Here is a 19,279-nt window from a genome sequence, read left to right as displayed (position 1 = left end):
CATTTCACTCCTTATTCAGTTTATTTCTGTGTTTTAGTGGCTTTAAGAAGGAAGTACATCAGCCATAAAAAGGAAAGAAATTGGGTCATTTGTAGAGATGTGGATGGACATAGAGAGTGTCATACAGAGTGAAGTAAGTCAGAAAGAGAAAAGTATAAAATGGACAACTGATGGGAACATGCTGTATAGCACAGGGAACTCACCTAGTGCACTGTGGTAACCTAAATGGGAGGGAAGTTCAAAAGGGAGGGGATATCTGTATGTGTACGGCTTATACATTTTGTGGTGCAGTGGTGGCTAACACAACATTGTAAAGCAACCATACTCCAATAAAAATTAATTTTAAAAAATAATTAGAAAAACATTTTAAAAGGAGAAAGATATTTCAGAAAGTATAATTACAAAGTATACTGTCTCCAGATGATTATCAATTGAAGTAAATTGGCCTCCTAATGGTAGTTCAAGTAATCACAGATGAAGCTAAAATGCTATCACCAAGGTGCTAGGAAATATGAAGAATTTTAAGGCAGAGAAAATGAAGACATAAACATGTCCAAAAAAAAAAAAAAAAGAAGGAAGTAGAGAGAAATGGATAAGTTCAATAGGTCAGGTTTGCCAGGATATTTTGCTTCTTTCTTTGAACAGGCAGGAAAGCAGATCTCTCATGAAACATCACAGATGCTCCATTTGTAAATTGAACAAGATTTATTTTTCCTAGCACAACTTTTGTTAACAAAGAAACTGTTTGCCATTTGAAAATTTCAAAGTCCTGTGAGATTTCCAAAAACAACTCACAAAAAAATGAATTTAGTCTTTGATCATGTGAGCCAGGATAGAGCAAACAAAAACCAGGGGCCAAGAGACATCATCGGTTTCATCTGAACTCATACTGAAAGACGAAAGATGCAATTCTGAATTATTCTATAACTTTTCTCAAAATATTAGAAGAAATGTGGGAAATTCATAATGGATGGCACCATTTTCCAAGTCCAATGGCTTGATATAAACAACTAAATAGCCATAATCATATAGGATACAATAGAATACATACAGACATTGTATTTCAAGTCTATCAATGGAAATCTTCTAGACATTATTATTTTGCAGTATGATTATTTCATGCTACCTGGTGATATATTCTTGCAACCTATGACACCCAAAATCTGTCTGAAATGAAATGGTACCTTACAATTAAAAATAAATTATACCTTTCACAAAGTTAATTTTCAAATTAGCAGGAAAAGAGGTAAATTTGCTTTGTTTACACCTGGCATGGATCCCCTGACAGCCATCAGAAATCCACATTACAGAGGAGTCAAGGGTCGTGACTTCAGGTTAAAAGCCTCTGTCGCTTAAAACATATGTATTTAATTCATAAGTAATATATAACTCTTACTGAAAAAGTCAAACAATATTAACTTACATATAGTGAAATCTATAGTTCATCTTTATTTCTACCCAAGTTTTACAGCTCATTTCCATAACTGGTTATTCTTAACCAATTGTGGGCATCCTTCTGCACTTCTTGTATGGAATTAGATATACGTGTATCTTTCCATACACTTTTAGGCTTAAATATATAGAATGTTTTAAACAAAAATAAGCATGAGACATTTCTAACCTTAAAGATAGTTTGGAGGCTTTTTCTTATGAATACATTTAGGTCTATCTCACGCAGGGTACTTCATGATGTTGGGCTATCATTGTGTTCTGCCTTGCTCTCATTTGTGAATATTTAGGGTCTTTTCTTTTGTTGCTATTTCAGTGGCGCAGTGGGCATCTTTGTAAATGTGTCTTGTGTACACGTGAACACATAAGTAATGTAAATTCCTAGAAGCAGAATTGTTGAGTTGAAGGATAAGTGTATTTTATATTTTTATATACACTAAGAAATCATCTTCCCAAACAGTTAATTTCAAGTCATATGCCTACTAAAGGGTATTAGACAATGCTGACTATTACATTTTGTTAATTTCTGCCAATATGTTTATTAAAAATGTTTTATTATTTATTTTTCATTTTCCCTTACATCAATGTTATAATTTTTGCTTCAACTGTCAAATATAATTTAGAAAACTTAAGAGGAGAAGAAAAGTCTATTATATTTGCTCATATTTCTGATGACAGTTTCCTTTCTTCCTTCTTGACGTTCCAACGTTTCTTCTTTTATTATTTCCTTTCTGTTTAGAAAACTTCCTTTAACTATTCAGGGGGAGGCTACTTGTGACAAATTCTCTTAGTTTTCCTTTATCCAAGAAGGTCTCAATTTCCCCTTCATTCCTGAAGAATATTTTCACTGGGTACGAGATTCTAGGATGACAATTCCTTTCTTTCAGCACTTGAAAAATATGTGTCACTTCTTTCTGGTTTTTATCATTTCTGATGAGAAATTTGCTATAATTTCAATTATTTTTCCCCTATAGATAAGCTGTTGTTATTCTCTGGATGTTTTCAGGATTTTTATTTAGTTTTCAGAAGTTTGTGTATGATGTGACTTGGCATGAATATCTTTGGGATTTAATTCAGTATCTTGAATCTGCAGGTTTATGTCTTTTGCAAAATTTATGCAAGTTTCAGTCATTAATTCCTCTAGTATTTTTTGTAGCTCTATACCCTATTCTCCCTCTCCATCTGAGACTCTGATGACACGAATGTTAGACTTTTGTTATACTGCCAGAGGTCCCTGAGGCTCTGTCCTCCCCTGTCCCCCAGTCTATCATTTCTCTGTTGCTCAGAGTGGGTAATTTTTTTACTGTTCTTAGAGTTCACTGAATCTTTGTCCTCTCCATTTTTCTACTGAGCCCATCCACTAGGTTTTTATTTTAATTATTGTATTTTTCAGTCCTAAAATTTTTATTTGGTTCCACTTTATACCTTCTATTTCTTTGCTGAGGCTTTCTATTTTTTTTATTGGTTTCAAGCATATTTGTAAGCGTTCACTGAATCATTTTCGTCATGGCCATTTTAACGTCTGTCGATAATTTTAACAACCTCATCATCTTGTTGTTGGCATCTGTTGATTGTCTTTTTTCATTCAGTTTCAGGACTTTCTGGTTCTTTGTATGGTGAATGATATTTGGTTGAAGCCTAGACATGTTTATAATATTTTATGAGACTCTGGATCTTATTTAAACTTTCTGTTTGCACTGGTCTTCTCTGACACTGCTCTGTCAGGGCAAGGGGGTGTGGGTGCTACCTTATTCCTTCTAGGTAGAGGTAGAAGTCCAGTTCATAGCCCAGTCTAAGATTTATAAAGAAAAAATAATCCCACGAATTCACTTCCATGTTGTTTCTTGGGTTCCAAGGTCCTTACTCAGTCAATGTTATTATGTCTACCATTGGGAGTCCCCCCAAGTTTGTGATATATATTGTGTCTAGGGTTTTCAGTTGTACTTGGCAGAAGAAATAGGGAAAACTATATCTGCTCCATCTTCCCACTATCTTTTGATACTTATGCTTTTTAGTAATTTTCCAAAAAGGTTCAAAATTCTCTTGCTGAGACCTAGGATTCACCATTAAGCTATTCATTCATATGGGAGCACAGGACTTAATTAGTGAATGAGACCTGAAATCTTCCTTTATGTATTATGCAACAATTAATGATTCAGGATTATATTAACACATATTGGCTAGTTTTCAGAATCTGATGAAAGTGTCAGTTCACAATAGAGTGATGTCACCTCGTCATTCTTAGGAAATGATAAATGTATTGAAAGGAAATTTGTTCACATGGAATAGAAAAATATGCAAAACAGATATACTGGGATAAAGACATTAGCATTATTTACAAAACCACTTTGTAGAAAAAAGTTTTCAAAATCACTAAGCTACTAAGATTAAATTTGCATTCCTGTTACTTCTATTTTATACTATTACCTGGCAAAAATAGCAACTATCCCTGATATTGAGGAGATGAACTCAAAATCAAATATACCCATTCTTGATGAGAAGAAAAGTTAACAAAAGGGAAAATAAAGAGGTAAAATCTAAGGAATTAATATTCAGGCTACAGCTCCAATATTAAGTTTACCTTGATACCTTTAAAACATGTTACTGGTGATACAACTATTTTTGAAGCAGTTGCCTATTGCAATAAATAGAGCATATTGTCTCCTCTAAGAAATATGACATGAATTCTGGTTCTAACTTCCTGGGTTTTTTTTTTTAAATTGAACTAAGTGATAAAAATAATTACGGAAAATTTAAGATAACCATTTTATTTTAGAATGTTTAGAATAGTTTTAAGGTGGCACACAAGTCATCAAGTAGATTAGTGTAGCTATTTACTGAATTTATACCTGTTTGCTATTAAATGAACAGCCAAAGCTGAATGAGTTCTAAAGTTCAACTGTCAAGAAATGTTATTTTTTGTGTTTATATTTTGGTATTATTGTTATGTTTTGATATTAGCTTTAAAAGGCTACATGGTCTTCTGAGAAATGTATAATAGATAACTAAAATGTAAATAAGATCTTTTTCTAAAGGATGACCACAGAAGCTCAAGGACATCTTAAAAAATACATACAACTGATAAATAATTTATGGGAAATGGATCTCAGACAAGAAAACTTAAATATTTCTTCACATATAAATATTTAAAGGAAGTATGCATACATAAAGATACAATCACAACATATGATTCAGGCTACGTTCAATTTGCCTTTAAACCACCCACTAACTTGGCTAATGTAAGAACCTGGGCCATTTGTTAAAAAAGTGGATTTCCAAGAGTTACTCATATAGTTCCTGGATCTGGAACTTGGTTTCTTATTGTTGATTAAATATATTTGGGAAATGGTATAGTGGGAACTTAAGTTGAACAATGAAAGCACTTACTCAAAAATTTTAAAACACTCACTAAAAACTAAAAAAAAACTGCTACTCTGTTTCACTGAAATCAGGGATTTAAGCCTATGGCTCACCTTATTGAATAAAGAACATTCCCATTCTTGAAAATTCTTAACAATTTGTTGTCTGTAGTAACTTCATGAAAGTTGGCTCCCTTTTCATTGGCAAAGAACAAATCAGGTTTCCAAATGGAGTCCAACATGGAAGGGTCTAGGTCTAAGGAGTCATCAGGATATTCACTATATGAAAGTCGAGGATCATTCCATTTCTGACGAAGAAAGATATTCACTCTGTAATCCTGTGACAGAAGAAAGAAAGGGTGAAAAAAGCCTGGTTTAAAATATTTAGACTTGTATGTGTTAGTCTTTGGGCTTCTTTGAATTATAGCAAAAGCCACTGACATCCTTGTGAGCTTTCCATACCCCTCAATCCTCACTTGTTACCACCAAGAGTTGTTCTAGTTCTGAGGATTTGCCCAGGTTTTTTGTGATATATATGCCTCCAAAGAAAAGGCCACAGAAGAGCACAATTTTATCATGCTTGTATTTGGCTGTTCCATTAAAATTTTACTCTCCTGGCTTGTCAGAATAAAATACTGGATTGCTATTAGACACTCAGAATAAAATATTTTCGGATTTGCATTTATTTTCTAGAACCATTTCTTTTAGTAGGTATCCATTAGCATCCAGAATGCATTTAGTGAAATTTTCTTGAAAGCTGTCTATTTTCTAAAAATGAACATATGTACTTCTTTACAATAAAGGCACATTTTCTCATCTTTAGTATAATATGTAAGTTCTAGGAAATTGGTGATTTGGTAAAAATAAAAGGTGGTTTTCAAATAATAAGGGATGAACCTTTTGCTAGGTGTCCCATGTGTTTTCCAAAGTGACAAATCCTTTAAGATTTGACTTAAGAGATTTCCCAATTAGACCTTTCATAATTAAGTTAAAAGGAGAGTCAATGATTTCAAAGTCTTGCTCATAATTTCCGGACTAATGTATAGAGTGACAAAGATTGACAGCTATGTGTATGTGTGGTATTTGTACACAGTATATGAGGATAAGTACTATCCATGACTTTACAAATACAATTTTCCCCTTAGACTTTTGAAACGAGCAAATAAACGTGCAGACTTCATCATAAGTATAAGTAAAGTGAACATTTTAAGAAAGCTTCATTTCCACAAAAAATAGCCAGGGCTGGAGATATTCAGAGAAACTGAATATCAGTTTTCGTCTATTTTTTCATTCCTTGAATACCAAATTACCGGTAGTCAGAATAGAGTGACCAAGCAATCACAAAGAATGCTTCCATAATATCAGACCCGTAGATTGGTTATCTTGCAAGGAGGTCAGATTCAGAGTTTGTAGTGAATGTTACAAATGTATATGTGGCCTTGATCGTTAGTTGTGCACTGAGATCCCTGTCTTCTAACTGTAACTAAGGTTACATACCAGATAGTACTTTTTCTGCTTGCTAAGTGCCCCATGTATTTTCCAAAGTGACAATGGAGCAGAGGTCACTTCAGCTTTCTATCACAAGGCTCACGATAATGTGGAAATCTCAGCAGCCTCGAGGATCTGCAGAACTTATAAACGGGGATACATGAACAAGCTTCTACCAGCCAAGGACGGGTCATCCTCTCCTAGACTAGGGCTCAGAGCCCCAAGAAGCACAGCTCCATGGCTGGTGGCCAGTTCCTGCATCCCTCGCTGTCCTGTAATCTGTGCATCCACCTTAACTACCACCAAACACATCAATGATTGGACTGAAGTCAGTTTCTCTCTGCCTGACCTCTAGGGAGGACTAAAGCAAGACAAGTTATAATGATACCTGCCAGGAAAAATAACTGACTCATAAAGAACTTCCTATTGGAATGATTCTTAAGACATATTTTAAAAGATGAAGTGTTTTTATGCTGTAACGAATTTATTGATTGAGAACACTCTGTGATGCTAAAATAAAAGTCCTTTTAAGCTGCAGTCTATGTGATAAAATTTGGTAGACTCTCCTCATCTTTATGTGATTGGTTTAGTGATAAACTTTACAGACACAATCTCAGATCTTCCAGGAAGGCTCCAAGAATGAGCTGAAAAAAGACATCAAGTAGCCTTCAGTTTCTGTTTCTAAATCACACAAGGAAAACATCAACTGTCATCTGTCACCAAGGCCGAATGTAATCCTGTATCCATTGTACTTTTTTTGTGAATAACCAGGACTATCTTTGTTTACTAACATGTTTAGGTCTTTGGTTTAGAGCCAAGGTTCAAAGCAAAACTGAAAAATGACCATTTCCTGAAAACCCAGAAACTTAGGTTTCAACAGTCCCCACAATTTGGGTTTTGACCTGCCTGCAAATGAACACTGTAATGGGAAGCTTCCCTATCAAACAAATTCAGCTTTTCAAAAATAAACTTTTAAGCCCACCTCCTCATAGCCAATGTATCCCATCTGTGCTCAGCAACCAATTATATTATTTCTGAATCCTGATCATAAGTGAAAATGTGCAAAGAAAAGGGTATAAAAAACATTCAAATAATACCACTCTAAAAGAAGTCCTTGTAACTCAAGTTGAAATAACTTGCTTATAATAAAAGGCCATGGACCAAAGAAGGAAACAGCTTTGTAAAACAGAGACAAATGGATGTGTATGCAGCATATGAAAACAATGTCAAGTGGACTTACTAAAGCCAGTTTAAAAATTCAGTCATTCCTTGGACATACTTAAAGACTACGTGTTTTTGTTTGTTTGTTTGTTTGGGGGGGAGGTTTCTGTTTTATTTATTTATTTATTCATTATTTTTATTAACCGTGTTGTGTTAGTTTCAGGTGTAAGTGTTTTATTAAAGGAATCTTCCCTGTTCTCCCTGGCTATGCTTCTATAAGGGTGAAAATGTAGAAAGCTTATATGTGAGTAAAAAAAGAGACAATAATAAATATGAGATAATACATCATGAGAATGAAATCAATATTTGTATCTCACATTTCTAAAATCTACCCATGTATTGAATTCATTCATAAATCTTATAAGGCAGCTGAATTGACATTTATGTGTATGGAATCATAATATTTTAGAACAGACACATTAATGATTCTTTTCCCCTAGAAACTTCTTTTGTAGTAATATACATTTTTGCAAACCCTTCAGAAGTTAATTTTATTTTTTCATCATTTTGCATGTTACACAATTAATGAGTTATTTTAAATGTTATATCAGTGTATTATTAATCTTGTACAACAGTGATAGAAACGTAATCATTATTTCATAATATAGAAAGATTAATTTTGACATTTTGGAAGTCAAATTTTATTATTATTAGAATAGAGTGTATCACACTATTCTAATCACTTTAAATTAATTGTGTAGGAAAATATTTTGTTGACCAAGTAAAATTATATATCATGTTTTGATTTGAAAATAAGTATCCATTAAAATGTGGTTTAAATTCCATCTGTATGTCACATAGTAAATAACAGAACCACACTACATTTTCTGACCTAGTATTTGAAATTCTTACATTATGAGGTACAAATAAATAACAATTAGATTAGGAAAATATTATAATGATTATAATATTATAATATACCAGGCTCAGAAGTAAGTCTTCTTGGGATCAAATGTCAGCTCTCACAGTGAATAGCTTTCTAATCTCCCTGCACCTTGCTTGTTCAACTGTGAAATAGGGATGATTATAACAGCACATCCTCTGATAGAGTTCTTGTGAACATGGATTGATCCACATAAAGTACTTAGAACCACACTCATTAAATGTTAGACCCTCAAAATTAGAAGCCATATTAGATAGAAATTTGCTTGCATTTTCTGTTTCTAAATTAGTTTTGAAGTACTAGGGGCATTTTGATTTGAATCTGGGATCGTTGAATTTGCCATAGAAGAATATGGGACAGATAATTGTAATGTTGAAATCTGGTGAATAATATTTTTGAAAATTTGCAGAACTATTATGATAAGCTTATCGTTGACTTCTGTATTTCAACATTTCTGCATTTTTATATTTTGTCTTTAATCAATTGCACCTCCTCCCTCTTTATATATAAACATACATACATATACATATTTAATTTGTTTGAGTATATAAGGCCCTTTTCCATCATAGCAAATACAGCTGTTCACATTTCACCTGGTGCCAGATGTTATACTAGGTGCTTCATGGGTTACTTCTACTATTCTCATAGCAAATCTGTGAGGTAGGTGTGATTATTAGGTGTGCTTAGCTTCACAGATGTGGAGAAGGGAACAAAGACACATTAAGTAACTTCAATGCGATTACAGAGCTAATAAATTGTAGAGCTATAATCCAGACCACAAGTTCTGATTTCAGAGTTTTAACGATATACTGACTGCGTAATACACTGCCACTCATGATTGCCTTGTATGCAAACCAAACATTTTATAAACTAACACAGATTCTGGTTTATGTGGTTTATGGTGGGGTCTTTTGGTAAGGAATTTGGGGATTTACTGATCAACATGCTCGCTGATGGGAAATTGCAAGCACTAAAACTAAGTGTTCCCAGATTAAATCGAATTGTTGCCACATTGTCATTTGTCCATAGGGGTACCCTGGTGGGAGACCAAATTTAGTAGAGAGCACAGCTCTATGTATCAGCTAAAATGACATATAGAATATTATTTTCATCTTTTGCCTTACAGGGAAGCACAGGATTGCTAGAAGTGAACTGAAATGACCAATTAGGAAAAAAGTAGAAAGAAATAATCACTTAAAGTTAACAAAGAAAGTTAAGTACTTCTCTTTTCTTTAGTCCATAATTCAGTTAATTTTTGTTTGTTTTTTTTTGTTGTTGTTGTTGTAAGAAATAATCACTTAAAGTTAACAAAGAAAGTTAAGTACTTCTCTTTTCTTTAGTCCATAATTCAGTTAATTTTTGTTTGTTTTTTGTTGTTGTTGTTGTTGTTGTTATGCGGGCCTCTCACTGTTGTGGCCTCTCCCGTTGCGGAGCACAGGCTCCAGACGCGCAGGCTCCACGGCATGTGGGATCTTCCCGGACCGGGGCACGAACCCGTGTCCCCTGCATCGGCAGGCGGGCCCTCAACCACTGCGCCACCAGGGAAGCCCCCATAATTCAGTTAATTTTTAAATTCCTTAGTGTTTTCAGGCAATTTCTAATCCAGTAGCTAAGCCTACCCCCAACCCCTTCCCCCTTCCTTTTCTCCCTGCCTTCTCACTCCCTCATTTCTGCACTTTTCTGCCCTTTCCTCTCCTTCCTTCTCTATTCCTTTCTGTTTCTGTGTCTCTGTCTCTCTCTCTTTCCCTCCCTCTCTCCTCCTCCCCTTCACTCACACACCTGCGCGCAGCACTCCTGCCCCCTCTGCTTCTTTAAAACCTGCTGCCAAATTATTATTTTGTTGTTGTGGGCAGGTGTTTTTACATTGTATTGTTACAGATCAAAGAAAATATATATCTACAATGCTGCCACTGTTGATATCTTAATACCTTTGTTTTCTTTTCTTCCTACACATTTTCACATAGTTGAAATTTATCATACCTGCTCTTTTGCATCTTTCATTTCACTTAATGTATTTTATGCATTTCCTGGTAATCCTCTTAATCATTATTCCAATGGCTATGTGATGCACTTTTCTTACACAAATACTTTTTCATATGATTGAATAGGGTCTAGTGCATATGGAATTATGCAATTTGTGAAAAACTGAAATGTGTTCATTTATTTTCAATATATGGTTCAAAAACCAAATATATTTTTTTGCTTTAAGCCTCCATAAATCTGAGCAAGAATTAGGAGTATAAAGTATTTCTAAAAAAGAATGTGCCAGGCATATAATCAGAAGGTAATATGTCTAAAACAAGACTCTCTGAAAATGGCACTGTAAAAATAATCATCACAAAATAGCACAACAATAACCACCAAGTACGGTATTTTTTCTGGACCACTTGAATGCTTTCCAGTTGATTGTAAAAATTTTCACCTAAAATGGGGTTTGTAGTGGCAATTATCACTGCCTTTCTTATTTATAATTTGATTTAATGAGAATGGTTTTACGAATTCAACATTCAGTATACTAATTAATCTTCTGAAAAAGATGCTCTTTCCCAGGTTAAAGAATTCAGTTTCTACCCCTATTTTTAAAGTTGTTGATGATACTGTTGAAGCTATCGTTAGGAAGTGGTACTTAACCTTATTAAATTATTGGAAATTTATTTGAGAGTCATGTGATTTTTAACTTGATATAAATTTTGCCCCAGTATATCATTATTCAGTTACTGTCTGTAAAAAGTAAGATGTGAATACCTAATGGTATATACATATATTGGAGCACGTGTATATTGAAAAGTTGAGATAGATTATATTTATTTTAGCTAAAAACTCAACAGAATTTATTCAAATTAAAAATATTAAAAGATCAATATTATTCTCAAAGTTATTTAGCATTATGCAGCAAATGTTTATTTTATCATATATTGCCAACCTGGAATTTAGTTTAGTGTTGATAATACAATAGTGAAAGATAATCTCTGCTCTCCAATTGCTCACTATATTGTAGAAGATAGCTTGTAAACAGACAATTTTTTTCACATTATAATTGCTATGTTGGAGGCATGTACAGCAAGCTAGGGAAACACAAAGAAGGGCTAGCTAATAGGAACCAAGGTGGAGAGGTTGGGGAAGACTTCCTGAGGAAAATCTAATTGGGCTTCGTTTTCAAAATGAAATAAAATTTAGCTGGGCAAACATTGGGGCCATAATAAAACATGTCCTGTAAAATACTGGACAGAAAATCCAGTAACCACTAGATTTTTGTATGATTAATATAGGAATTTGGCTGAATCTTAATTATTATAATTCATTATTTACTTCATTGGATATTTATTGACCACCTTCTGTGGAGCAGGTAATATTCTAAGGGTTATAAAGTTGAATTATGCATTGTGTCTACCACCTGGAGGCAAACAGTCTAGACAAGAAAAGGAGATGGAACACATCATGAATAAAAGCAGGGAATATGGAAGGAAGACACTATGAAAATAAGAGCTTTGCTGATTTTCACCTGGTGTTCGTCTTATTTTTCTAAAAAATAATATAAAGAGTGTGAAAAAATAAGTCTTAAAGACATATATATATATATATATATATATATATATATATATATATATATATATATATATATAGGGCCCTATGACTGAAAATTATTTTCTGGATGAAGGTACAAAATATATATACTTCTTAAAAGTATTGCTGTCTTACAAGACAAGAAGAGGATTCTTCAAAGACAAAAAGAGTAACAAAAATAAGAGTGAGATAAAGCCAAAGGAATGAAAAACAAACACAAATGCCTGAACTGGGAGACTGAGCCTTGGGCTACCACAAGGTAGAAAAACAGAACTTGTGACTGAGGATTAATTAATTAGACCCTCAAGATTATCATAGGTTAGGTTCAAACAAATATGAGCTCATAACAATGACAATATTTTAACTAAAGACAAAAGAAACCAGACATGAGCAGACATGGACTTCAATGGAAATACCAGATCAAAAATAGGAAATACACATGTAAAATGTATTTAAAGAAATAAAAGATAAAGTTGATATAGGAAGCTATAATACTAGAGATATTTTTTAAATAATCAAATAGAATAATAAATGAAATGAAAATATAATTGTTGAAATTAAAGGTTTAATGAATATGTAAAAGCATATAAGAATCAGTTGAAATGAGAATTGAATAGAATGTACTAAAGAAATATCCTAGATTAAAATAGTGGGAGAAACGGAGAAAGAAAAATTTTTTTTAGGTTGAGTCTTTAAGGATACAATGGAAAAACCTAAAGTAATCTGCATCTAATTAGGATCCCAGAAGGATGAATTAGAGTATAGAAAGCCAATAGTCAGAGAAAATGACAAGGATTTTCAGAACAAACATAAGAAACTAATGCTCAGACTCAGAGAACTCAAAATATATCAAATAAAGGTATGTAAAAATAAGTTTATATGAAGACATTATATGAAAATTGCAGAATAGCAAAGGAAAAGAAAATACCTTTTAAAAAAATCACATTTCTATTGCCAAATAATATTTCATTGTGTGGAATATCACGTTTCATTTATTCATTCATCAAAAAGGAATGGGGTACTGACACAGGCTACAACATGAATGAAATATTACGCTAAAGAGGCCAGTTACAAAAGACCATGTATTATATGATTCCATTTATAGCAAATGTCCACATCAGGCAAACGTATGGAGACAGAAAGTAGATTCCTAGTTGAGGGGAAGCAGGGAGTGACATGGATGTTAGGGAGTGATAAATGTCCAAAAATATTTGTGATGATGGTTGTGCAACTGTGTGAATATTCTAAAAATCATTTAATTATAGACTTTAGCTAGATTAATTGCATGGCATGTGTACAGTAAGTACTTATCACCTATACTGGAAAATACTTAGACTGGCAGCAGACTTCTCAACATCAATAATGAAATTCACAATATAATGGGTCAATTTACTCAACATACTAAGAGAAAATTACAGTGAACTTTGAATAGTGTACTCAGTAATATAATCTTTCAAAACTGAAGATGAAAGAAAGTCATTAAAGAAAAATACACAGCTTAATCCTGAACATTTATAAAGTGGGCTTCTAATCAATTTACTTCAGAAAGACAGAAAAAAAAAACAAAACCCCACAGAATCCTGTTCTGAAATGAAAACAGAAATGATGAGAAACTGATTAAAGTGGAGATAAATTCAACTAGTCTTCCTCTATATGAAAATGTTGCTATGAATGCATAATTTATGGGGTTTAAATGAACTGAAAAATAGGAAAGACAATATCATATACTAAGACTAAAATCGTATGTAGAAATACATCCAAAATATGTTAAAGACTTTTATGCAGAACATTTTATAATTTCTTGACAGCATAAGTACTTAAATGGAGAGAGATGCCATGATTATACCAAAAGATTAAATATTATGAAGGGAGCAATTGTTTCCAAATTAGTTGTTAGGTTTAGTGCAATTTTTGTCAAAGTCCAACAAATTTTTTGAGGAAATTGACAAGCAAATCTTTAATATATATTTATATTAATCACACAAATTATAAGCTTCAGGAATAGCCAAGGCACGCTTATAAAAGAAGAACAAAAGTAGAGTGACTTCCTGTAATAGATACTTAAAATGACTAAAATGCTGTAAGACATTATGATATTGGTGCAAAGATAAACTGACCAATGGGACAAAATGAAGAGTCTGAAAACAACCCTTATTTGATACATAAAGGAAGTAGTTTGCAGATTAGTGTTGGGTTCTTAATAAATGTTTCTGTATATGACAAAAAGTTCACATTCTATCCCAATGTGACATCACTCAAGAAAGCAAGTTTGGGTAAAAGTTCAAGTATAATAGTAAAATTTTTAAAAATAGAAGATATGGCAGAGTATTCTATGGCTTTGAGGTAGGGTAGATTCTTTAATAAATTCTATGATGTCAAAATTAAGAAATTCTATTCATCAACAGGCCACTTAAGGAAAATGGAAAAACAAACCACAGTGGAAAAAGATATTTGCCACACAGGATAACTGACAACTGGCTATTGCCAGACTATAAAAAATCTCATACCAATGGATGAGAAAAAGAAAAAAAACTGAGTAGAATATAGTCAAAAGAAGAAGACATGTTTCACTGGGCAGAGACCACAAATGTCCAACAAATATGTGAAAAAATGTTCAAACTCACTGGTAAACAAAGATGTGCTAATTAAGATATTGAGGTACCATTTTATACCCACTGGGTTATTAAAAATAAGAAGTTTGATGATATGGAATTTGGCAAGGATATGGAGCAAAATGATAGCTTATATACTGCAGCTGAAAATAGAAAAAGTGGGAAAAATTGACATTGTATTATAAATTTGATACGTGAATACTCAAGATACAAAAATTTTAGTTCTAAGTATAAATCCTAAAGAAACCCTTCCACATGTGCACCAGGTGACATATACAAAATATTTATAGCAGCACCATTAGTGATAGTGAAAAACAAAAGCAAAACAAAACAAAAACTGAAACCAATCCAAACATTCATTGGCGGGAAAATGTATAATAAATTATGTCAACAAAATCAGATACCATATAGCTGTGAAAATGAATTAAAACTACTATTTGCAAAGGATAAATCTTAGAAACGTTAAATTTAGTAAAAAAAAAAAAAGCATCAAAAATCTTATAGCACCATTTTCATAAAATTCAAAACCAAGCAATCTCTCTCTCTCTCTCTCTCATTTATCTGTCTATCTATGTCTCTTTACCTCTCTCTAATAAAATTTTGAGGGCAAAGGAATTATAAACACAAAATAGTTGACAGTGGTTACCTAGGGAGATATTAGGAGAATGGGATTTGATGGACTATACAGGTATGTTTAATAATCGTAAAATTTTAGTTTTGAAATTAGGTGGTAGTTTCAACAGTGTTTGTGTTATTAAATTATACCTTGTCCCTTACATATATTATTTATGTAATTACATACCAAAATATTATATCTGAATATGAAATTAATCACTGGAAATGCTCATTGGAACTACCCTATTTATTCATGGGAAATACCCTACACACTCTAGTGTTTTGCCATTTATATACTTTGTGCAATATATTTTATGATTTATAACACATTTTTATTAGCATTTTGTTATGCCCATCTTACATGATGTTGTAATGGGTAGAGTGATGACCCAAAGATGTTCAAATTTCAATCCTCGGGACCTGTGAATGCGTTAACCTTATTTGGCAAAAGAGATTTTGCAGATGTGCTTAAGAACCTAGAGATGGGTTATCTGGGTGGGCCCCATGTAATCATGAGGATCCTTATGAGTGAAAAAGAGGCAAAGAGTCAGTGTCAGTGATGCAATGTGGGACTGGACTGGTTTAAGATAGGGGAAGAGAGCCATGAGCCAAAGAATGCAGGCAGCCTCCAGAAGCTGTAGAAGACAGGGGGATGAATTCACTCCCAGAGCCTCCAGAAGGAACATAGCCCTGCAGACACCTTGATTTTAGCCCAGTAAAACCCATTTTGGAGTTCTGACCTCCAGAATTGTAAGAAAATACATCTTTTGCAGTTTTAAGCTACTAAGTGTGTGGCAATTTGTTACAGCAGCAATAGAAAATGGATACATATACCTTTTAAAATTGATTTGCATACATTCTCATTCTCGTTTTTTGAAGAAGTTTCTAGAACAATAGATTTTTTTTTTTGCTAGTCATTCAAGAGGGTAGAACATTTAAGGCAAAAATCACTGAATTTACAGACAAATGGAAAAAAATAACTCAGAATGCTTCCTGTTTGTAGGAGTACTACTCAGAGATCCTAATTTCAAAATGATCAGAAAATAACTTTCCTTGCTCAAAGAAACAATGATAAAGTGCAAATTTCCTAACAAATGTTTCGCTGCTTTAGTGTTATAAGATTTTCTCACTCCGAAGTACTGTACAACATAGGTTGCTGTGCTTCACAAAGTGCAGAACACAATAGTCAACGGTGGAGTAATTACTTGTAATGTCAGCCCTTGTTGCTCCTACCATCTGCTCTACAAACCCCACCACAAGGAGGGTGGTCATCTGGGTCCACTGATTCTGAAATAACGGCCCATTGGGAAAGTGCTTTTCCATTCTCACTACACCAATAGGGAAGAAAGCAGTTTTGTAAGAACAATTTAGAGGTTCAGAAAGATTATTTCAAATCTCCCCTTGACGTCTTCCTTATCTGTATGTTTAATTATTCTCTAGAAAACAGAATTATTTTAAAATTATAATTATTAGGGAAACTTAATTATGTACCAAAGCTGGAAACATAAAGGTAAGAATTCCCAAGAATTGAGTCGACTTTCAAAGATAAATGGAAAATGAAACATAAAATCAATCCCTGTTTTGCAGAAGTTGAGAGGTTTTTTCTTGTAAGAATGGTATTTAGGACTTCCCTGGTGGCGCAGTGGTTAAGAATCATCCTGCCAATCAGGGGACACGGGCTCGAGCCCTGGTCCGGGAAGATCCCACCTGCCGTGGAGCAACAAAGCCCGTGCACCACAACTACTGAGCCCACGTGCCACAACTACTGAAGTCCGCGTGCCTAGATCCCATGCTCTGCAACAAAAGAAGCCACTGCAATGAGAAGCCTGCGCACTGCAATGAAGAGTAACCCCTGCTCGCCACTAGAGAAAGCCCTCGCGCAGCAATGAAGACCCAACGCAGCCAAAAAAAAAAAAAAAAAAAAGATGGTATTTAAAGGAAATAGTTATATAAATTCATATGATTTATCAGAATTGATCAGAACATGTGTGTTGAGTCAGTGAACTAACACTCTATGTTATTCATTCAGTAACCTCTGTTTCGATGTAAGATTTGTCTTAGTTTGTTCAGGCTGCTATAACAAAATACCATAGACCAGGTGGCTTATAATCAACAAAAATTTATTTCTCATAGTTCTGGAGGCTGGAAGTCTGAGCTTAGGGTGCCAGCATCAGGGTGAAGGCCCTCTTTCTGGCTGCAGACTTCTCACTGTGTCCCCACATGGCGTTAAGGGCTAGGGGCTCTGGGGGATCTCTTTATAAGGGCATTGATCCCACTCATAAGGGTTCCACCCAAAGGTCCTACCTCCTAATACCATCACCTTGGGGTTTCAACGTATGAATTTGTGGGGGACACAAACATGCCGACGATAGCAAGATTGAAAATTAAACCACTGGCAAATACAATAAAAGGCTACATTCATTTAGAACACTGCCTGTGCTTACACTCCAGAGGTAGAAATTCTGGTGAGGGAAGCTTAGTCCATGGGACCATTCTTCCGAAGTTGATGGAGGTTTATCCCAACTAATATAGTTCATCCAGTTTGGGCATGCCTGGCTTTAGAGATAAAGACTACACACAGCCACTACTTCCAGTAGCTGCTTCCTTTCAATGAAAACCAGTAATTTACGTTGTTCTTTGGTTGTAAGGTAACAGATGATCCTCTGCCTTAATGTGCTCCTAGCTCCACAGGCTCCACTGATCCAGCGATGCCCTTCTGCCTCCGGTGCTCACTTGCCTTCCTACTCGATTCCCCTGTGTCTGCAAATTGTCTGCCCAGGGCTCAGGCTTCCCACAAACTGGGCTAGACAGTCAAGTGGAATGCGTTCTCTCCTTCACTGCAAGTTTTGCCAACAAACCTATACGTAGGGGGAAAAAATGGCACCATTTCCTGCCTCATCTTTCTGCCCAAATCATTTCATAAACGTCTGTTCACTGCGTTTTATATTATGCCAAGTAGGAAGAGGAAGTTTATATGTTTCTCGTGGTTGAAGGAGCATAGACATAGAAATTCTGTCACTACCACTTCCATTCATGACCCCAAGTTTGTATCAAAATGTATACCCAACGTAGAATGTGCTCACTTGTTTATTTCTACTTAATGCTAATCACATAACTGACACGTTAAAATGAACCTAACCCTTTACACATAGCACTTATTAATTTTCAATTTGTATATTGAATGACGTGTGGGCAGTGATCTGCTTATTATTTATTTTTTGGACTTCCAGTAAGTAATTGTTCCACTACTGGAATGTATGATTTGGATCACAAAAAGCCCCAAGTCTCTTGGAAAATGAACTATTATTTGGTCTTCAGAACATCCTATGGTCAATCAACACTATAAGAGCTCCTCAAATCAATCAAGAAATTCTAAGGACCCACTATTAGGAAGAAAACTTTTCTGAGGATAGCTGAGAGACACTTCACAGTTTAAAAGATGGATAATAGCACCACATAATAATTTTTTGAAGATTTTCCAACTAGTGTTTCCTTGAATGTCTGATGTGAACTGTTATATTTTATGTGTCTTTTTCTTTAATTTAAATTGTGGTCAAATACATATAACATTTACTATCAGTGACTTTTAGTACATTCACAATATAGTGCAACTATCACACTTTCTAGTTCCAGATAATTTTCATCACTTAAAAGGAAACTCTGTGTCCATTAAGTGGTCACTTCTCATTCCCCCTTCCCTCCAGCCCCTGGCGACTGCTAATCTGTTTTCTATCTCTACAGATGGGCCTACTCTGAATATTTCATATTAATGGAATTATACAATATATGGCCTTTTGTGTCTGACTTCTTTCACTTAGCATAATATTCCCAAGGTTTATTATATGGGTGTTTTTAAAGTGTATTTAAAAATACATAGACATCATCTGTTTAATTTACAGAAACTTGAAGGGTCTCATTGAGATAATTATACATGCAAGGTGATACAATTTTTAAGATGTGTTCTTAGAAGTGAATGTCATATATATGCCATATATAAACATATATATAATCAAAATCCACAACAACATAAAAGATGAAAACAATAAGTATTATTAATTGAATGATTACTTTCAGGATTGAAACTAGAT

General features: G+C 34.1%; 1 protein-coding gene across 2 annotated transcripts in view; it reads right to left on the bottom strand.

The window, feature by feature from the left end:
• The window catches only part of GLRA3 (glycine receptor alpha 3), a 172,517-nt gene that overhangs the window by 69,187 nt on the left and 84,051 nt on the right, over nt 1-19,279 (bottom strand). For both annotated transcript variants that reach the window (XM_024130871.1, XM_024130872.1), the window contains exon 4: nt 4,923-5,146. In XM_024130871.1, coding sequence (XP_023986639.1) covers nt 4,923-5,146 — 224 coding nt within the window. The remainder of the gene's footprint in view (nt 1-4,922; nt 5,147-19,279) is intronic.

Source organism: Physeter macrocephalus, chromosome 9 (assembly GCF_002837175.3).
Source record: "Physeter macrocephalus isolate SW-GA chromosome 9, ASM283717v5, whole genome shotgun sequence".
NCBI lineage: Eukaryota > Metazoa > Chordata > Mammalia > Artiodactyla > Physeteridae > Physeter > Physeter macrocephalus.
Note: the sequence above shows the minus strand (reverse complement) of the source record. Positions and strands in the feature narration are given on the sequence as shown.